The 6,482-nt window shown below is 55.7% G+C and overlaps 1 protein-coding gene across 1 annotated transcript; it reads left to right on the forward strand.

Moving 5' to 3' along the window:
• The first annotated feature begins 439 nt into the window (after nt 1-439).
• SLC35D3 (solute carrier family 35 member D3) lies at nt 440-4,160 on the forward strand. Its single transcript, XM_036414305.2, has 2 exons — nt 440-1,309; nt 2,340-4,160. The coding sequence occupies exons 1-2, from the start codon at nt 871-873 to the stop codon at nt 3,179-3,181; spliced, it is 1,281 nt and encodes a 426-aa protein (XP_036270198.1). The 5' UTR covers nt 440-870; the 3' UTR covers nt 3,182-4,160.
• Nucleotides 4,161-6,482: the final 2,322 nt, after the last annotated feature.

The raw sequence follows: 6,482 nt of genomic DNA on the forward strand, positions 1-6,482 counted from the left end.
CGCCGCCCCCGGGTACGCGCGCGCTCAGGGTGCGGGGTGCGGGGGACCGGACTTTCACATCCGCGTCCCGGGCCTCGGTTTCCTCCAATGTCGGAGCATCAGGGCCGGAATCCAGAGCATCAGGGAACTACCTGCCGCTGGCACAGACCCCCCTGGTCGACAGCGGGACCAGATCCCGCGGCTGCGCCCGCAGGGACCTTGGGGGGGGGGGGGAAGCCATGCAGCCCGGGGGCGGGGGGCGGGGAGGGGGAGCGAGGCTGGGGCGCTGTCACTTGTTGCCACTAATGACGGGTGTTGGACCCTGGGGCGCTGTGGTTCCTAAGATCTTTAGCTGTGCCAGGATCAGGGGAGACGGGGCAAACCCGCACAGCTGCCCCTGCGGGGAAGAGACGGGACAGCACCCCGAGAGCCCGCAGGCGGGGGCGCCGGGTGCCCGAGGGGCGCAGGAACCGTCCACTGGCCGCAGCAGCTGCCTGGGTTCCCAGCCTCCGGGTCCTCCCTGTCGGTGATCCGCGCGGGACACAGCCCATCGCAGCAGCTCGTCACCTCCCTCCGAACCGCTGTCGCTAGGATTCCCGCCACTCCTCTCAGACCGGCCCCCCCACCCGGCCACTTTTCGGAGTGAGTCCTCCGCCCCCGTCACTGCCGAGCGCGGGGCAGTCGCACGCGGAGCCGCCGAGCCGCGAGGACGCCTGGCGGGAGCTGCCCTCCGCGGCCGAGCCCGCGCCCCCTGCCGCGGGCCCCCTGCCCTCCGCCCGCGGCGCGGGGCTGGTCCCCGCCGCCCTCCTCCCGGCTCCTCCCGGCTCCTCTCCGCCCCGCTCCTCCCGCAGGGCCTCCCCTCCGGGCGCCGCGGAGGAGCGGGCGGGCGCGATGCGGCGGCTGTGCCGGGGCCGCCTGCTGGGCATCTCGGTGGCCATCGCGCACGGGGTCTTCTCGGGCTCCCTCAACATCCTCCTCAAGTTCCTGCTGAGCCGCTACCAGTTCTCCTTCCTGACCCTGGTGCAGTGCCTGACCAGCTCCGCCGCGGCGCTGAGCCTGGAGCTGCTGCGGCGCCTCGGGCTCATCGCGGTGCCCCCGTTCGGCCTGAGCCTGGCGCGCTCCTTCGCGGCGGTCACCGTGCTCTCCACGCTGCAGTCCAGCCTCACGCTCTGGTCGCTGCGCGGCCTCAGCCTGCCCATGTACGTGGTCTTCAAGCGCTGCCTGCCCCTGGTCACCATGCTCATCGGCGTGCTGGTGCTCAAGAACGGCGCGCCCTCGCCCGGGGTGCTGGGCGCCGTGCTCATCACCACCTGCGGCGCCGCCCTGGCAGGTGAGCGGACGCCGCCGACCCCATCCCACCGCACCCCACCCACCCCAGAGACCCCCACCCCACCCCAGAGACCCCCACCCCACCCGAGACCGCAGGGATGGCCAGCGCAGCGTCCTCACTTCCCGATGGGGCGACCGAGACCCACAGGCGCAGAGTTGGACTGTGTCGCTCGGCTGCAAAGCGCGACTTCTGAGACCCAGAGGCGCCTTCCCCAGCGCTCTGGCCTCCCCGGTCAGAGCTCCCACCCCCACCCACCCCCGTCCTGGCTTTCGACCCCCGCCCCTGCCTCGCCCCATATCGTCCTTCCAGCACCCGGTCCGTCCCCCTTCGCCCCTTCCTTCCTCCGGGAGGGGTGGGAGAGCCTCCTAGCCGGGCGCTGGACGCCCAGACCGCGCCGGAAGGAAGGAGGGGGCCGACCACTTCCTCGGGTCACGCGGGCTGGCGTGGGGGTGGGGGCCGCCGGGGCTGGTTTGGGGGCTCCGGCGGCGCCGCGTGGGGGGCTGCGGGGGGCGCGGGGTGCCAGGGGCCGCTTGGAGACCGCGTGGGCTTGGCCGGCTGAACGGGCCGGGGGCCGGCGGGCGCGCTTTTGGGGCGAGAGGGCCGTTCTTCGCCCCGCGCCCAGCCCGCCGGAGTCAGAGGCTACTCGTTGGGGATCCCTTTTCCCTCTGGCATCCCACGGAGGGGCAAGGATCCCAAACCCCTGGCCACCTCTCAGAGCCATCGCCTGCCTGCCCGAGGGCACTGCGCTCTCCGGGGCCTCTGATGGGGACAGAGATAGACAGGATGGGAACGTGGCAGGGAAGGCGCCCCCCTGGGGACGTGGCAGGGAAGGCGCCCCCCCCCCCCCCTCCTGCCTGGCATGGAGCACTGGCCATTGTCTACCCACGGGCGGAGGTGGGGCAGGAACCCCGTCTGCTTCCCAACCCGACGCGTCTCCCCTGTGGAGAGCCACCCGCGCCAACCTGGTGTCTTGTCTCTCTGTCTCTGTCTCTCTCTCCCCTGGCTCTGCGGCCCTTTCCCTGCGCCCCAGGAGCCGGCGACCTGACGGGCGACCCCCTGGGCTACGTGACGGGCGCGCTGGCGGTGCTGGTGCACGCCGCCTACCTGGTGCTCATCCAGAAGGCGAGCGCCGACACCCGGCACGGGCCGCTCACGGCGCAGTACGCCATCGCCATCTCCGCCACCCCGCTGCTGGTGGTCCTGTCCTTCGCCAGCACCGACGCCATCCACGTGTGGGCCTTCCCCGGCTGGAAGGATCCCGCGATGGTCTGCATCTTCGCGGCCTGCGTCCTGATCGGCTGCGCCATGAACTTCACCACGCTGCACTGCACCTACATCAACTCGGCGGTGACCACCAGCTTCGTGGGCGTGGTGAAGAGCATCGCCACCATCACGGTGGGCATGGTGGCCTTCAGCGACGTGGCGCCCACCTCCCTCTTCATCGCCGGCGTCGTGGTGAACACCCTGGGCTCCGTCATCTACTGCGTGGCCAAATTCCTGGAGACCAGAAAGCGGAGCAGCTACGAGGACCTGGAGACGCAGCAGCCGCAGGGGGAGGAGGCGCAGCCAGGTGGAGACCAGCTGCCTTTTGTCATGGAGGAGCTGCCGCAGGAGGAGGAGGAGGAGGTAGCTGGCGGGGCTGAAGGTGGAAAGGTAGCAGGTGGCTCCGCTCAGCAAAGGGGGCGAGGGGTGAGGGGCAGCCCCGGAGGAGTCCCGCTGGCGCCTGGTGCCTGGCAGATTGCAGACAGCTCTGAAGAAGCCAGCAGGAGGTCACTGAGGGATGCTTACCTGGTAGTGTGGAGGCTAGTCAGGGGAACCAAGTATACGAAGAAGGATTATTTGGTGGAAAATGAGGAGTTGCCCAGTCCTTGAAAAGGAAACACATGTATGTAGATATATGTACATAGATTCTTATTTCATATCTTAGAGACAACGTATTTTGATGAGGGCCTGCCCAATTTTATTCTTTGAGGAGTGGGGGCAGGGAAGCAAAGAAAGAATCTGAATCAGACTGACAGCAACAAAATGAGAACTGGTGTGAATTATTTAGCATCAGTTTACCTGAGGCATAACCAAGACAGAAGAATATGAAGGTGCTTAACAAAATAAGACAGCGGGCTCAGCTGCAGACTCTGGCACATTTTTTGACATTATGACCATAACCAAATATCTGCATGTACTCAGTCCCTCAACCACCCCCTTCAAAGATGGAGTGTAGACACGGTGGCAGCAGGTAATCGGCTCAAAGATTACATCCAAGGGCACATTTTTGATGATAGAACTACTGTTTTTTATGGCCAGCTGGGCAAAGAGTATATTATTGAAAAGATATATAAATACACTGAATTGATGTTTACTGTTTATAGTCATCTGAAATATCATGTTTACTCATTACTTGTTTTTTGTTTTTTTTGTTTTTAAATGAAAGTTCTACTATTCTATTATGCATTGGTAAGAAATGTCAAAGCTATTTTGAAAATGTGAGTTCTTAGCTTTAATCATCCAGTTTAATGTTGGCTTTGAGTAATTACTATAAAAATATTTTAAAAGTTGTTTTGGTTCACTGCTTCGTAATATTTATTATTGAATGCCATGACCTTTTTAAATACCAGTTTTACTGTGTCCAATATTCTCTCAAGCAAATGCAATGGCTGAAATAGCATTAAGAAGCCCAAACAGAAGTAAAACCTTTCTATTCAGCTAGTCCTTGCAGATCGCATTGCACATTCCAAACCTTGTTACAGAAAGAGCAACTGCTATATTCACTTGATATTTTTCTATCTTATATTTGTCGAAATAAAGTCTGAGTCTATCTGCTAAAAGACATATTGTTAGGAACTTGTTGGAGACACATTGATGTTCTGTGGTTGCTGTGTAGCTTGTGTGTGCCTTCAATGCGTGGTGTCTAGCATCTGGTATGTAGGGGCCACCCCATTGGGAACTTCCAAAATTAGCATGTGGATTTAGGTTAACACAACAAAAACACTCTTGTTTTCCAGCCAAGAAAACCATTATAAAGTAAAATAAAATACTGCCTCACGCTGCAGAATGCAAGCCATCCACGGCTGACTTTGGTTAAAGTGGAGTTTGAGACATAATAGCAGAGTCTTTTGGTCAGCCCCATCCGGGAAAGGGACTTTGACACTAAAAGCCAGTATGTACCTGAGACTCTCAGATGGTGGCATCCTATGTTTTTCTTTGTTTTCCAAAATCTAAACAAAACAAAAAGCAGAGGCAGGAATGGAGTTTTAGCTCCATCAGTTTGACTTGACAAGCAGGCGAGCAAATGTAACTGTGGTAGTTCTACTATTCTATTCTACATTGGTGATTGGTCCTGGTTTACTAGTTTTCACGGGCAATTGTTCATTTCCATAGGCACCACTAGAAGATAGTTCAGATGTAGGAGCCCTCATATGACAGCAGTTAGAAATGGTTGGCTAGGGTTATAATGACTTCTTTAAGAATAAGCATTTATGTTATTTAATGAAATTAATTAGAATTAATGAAAAGCAGCAAAGTTGAATGAAATATATATATTTGTTAATACCACTGTCAGGTAAATGGATAGAATGATTATCTTTCACTGGAAAAAAAAATCCCTTTTGATTAAAATTGGGAGTTTGTATTTATTGTGAAAAGATTAACTCCTTCCTGTCAACAGATGTGTCCAGGCACTGTATCAGTTAGAGTTTTCCAGAGAAACAGAGCCAAGAAGTCTGGGCCTCTTTAAGAACTCCTACTTTGTTACCCTGCATCTCCTTCAGCTGCAATCCACTCGGTTCTATTTTTTAAAAAAATATATATATTTTATTGATATTTTACAGAGAGGAAGGGAGAGAGATAGAAAGCTAGAAACGTCGATGAGAGAGAAACATCAACCAGCTGCATCTTGCACACCCCCTACTGGGCATGTGCCCGCAACCAATGTACATGCCCTTGACAGGAATTGAACCTGGGACCTTTCAGTCCGCAGACCGACGCTCTACCACTGAGCCAAACCGGTTTTGGCCACTCAGTTCTACTTTAACTCTGCCCTTTAACTGCTCTGTGCCCTTGAGAAAGTCACTTGCCCTCTCTGTGCAGCAGTAGCCTCACCTGGACAATGGGCCACAGCTGCTCCTCCCAGGAGTGTGGAGTGATTTTGTGTGTGTGTGCGTGTGTGTGAGTGTGTGTGTATGTGTGAGTGTGTGTGTTTGTGTGTGTGAGTGTGTGTGTGAGTGTGTGTGTGTGTGTGTGTGTGTGTGTGTGTGTGCGCGCGCGCACACACACACACACACACACACACACAAGCACTTGCCCTGAGGGCATTCTGCTTCCTAGTCAACACCTCTGCCCCACCACCCTTCTCTCCCACGCCTCTGTGTTTTCCAATGGTCTTAGGTGACCCTGCTAGCAGTTCTCTGTGGAAAACACAGATATTTACATTACGATTCATAACAGTAGCAAAATTATTACTAGCAACGAAAATAATTTTATGGTGGGGTCACCACAACATGAGGAACCTGTATTAAAGGGTCTAGGACCACTGCCCTAGAGAGTAGTTCTTCTGATGGAGAACCCTCTTAGTAGCCTAGCTCAGTGGTCGGCAAACTGTGGCTTGCAAGCCACATGTGGCTTGTTGGCCCCCTGAATGTGGCTCTTCCACAAAATACCACGTGTGGGCGCACACAAGTATAGTGCAATGGAAACTTCATGGCCCATGTGCAGAAGTCAGTTTTTGGCTCTCAAAAGAAATTTCAATCATTGTACTATAGATATTTGGCTCTGTTGATTAATGAGTTTGCCTACCACTGTCCTATATAATAAAAGGCTAATATGCAAATTGTTCCCTTCACTGGGAGTTCATCCAGGACCCGGGCTGGTAGTCAACTGCTCGAGTCTCCTCCCCCCAGCCAGCCCGGTCCAAGTATCATGGCCAGCAGGACCCTGCCTGTGCACAAATTTGTGCACTGGGCGTCTAGTATTTCATAATGATGACTCTTTTCCAGAGTGCCAAGGTTTCCTGGAAGTCAATCTGTGAAAATGTGGGCTTTCCCAGGAGTTTCTCACTCTCATGATAGTCCGTATTTCTCACTCCAGAAATTTATCAAATTTGCTATTTAAGTATTTATACCAAAGTATAGCTCTGGTGGCTTCTGCCCCAGGTAAGAAGGTCTTGCTGTAACTTTTTGGA

The sequence above is a fragment of the Pipistrellus kuhlii genome, unplaced genomic scaffold (genome assembly GCF_014108245.1).
Source record: "Pipistrellus kuhlii isolate mPipKuh1 unplaced genomic scaffold, mPipKuh1.p scaffold_m20_p_5, whole genome shotgun sequence".
In the NCBI taxonomy this organism is placed as follows: domain Eukaryota; kingdom Metazoa; phylum Chordata; class Mammalia; order Chiroptera; family Vespertilionidae; genus Pipistrellus; species Pipistrellus kuhlii.

What these genes read in the sequence shown, in the direction of transcription:
- SLC35D3 (XM_036414305.2), top strand. Translation starts at nt 871, where the DNA reads ATGCGGCGGCTGTGCCGGGGCCGCCTGCTGGGCATCTCGGTGGCCATC. An exon ending in CTGCGGCGCCGCCCTGGCAG is followed by an intron (nt 1,310 to 2,339) that starts GTGAGCGGACGC and finishes CCTGCGCCCCAG; the next exon opens with GAGCCGGCGACCTGACGGGC.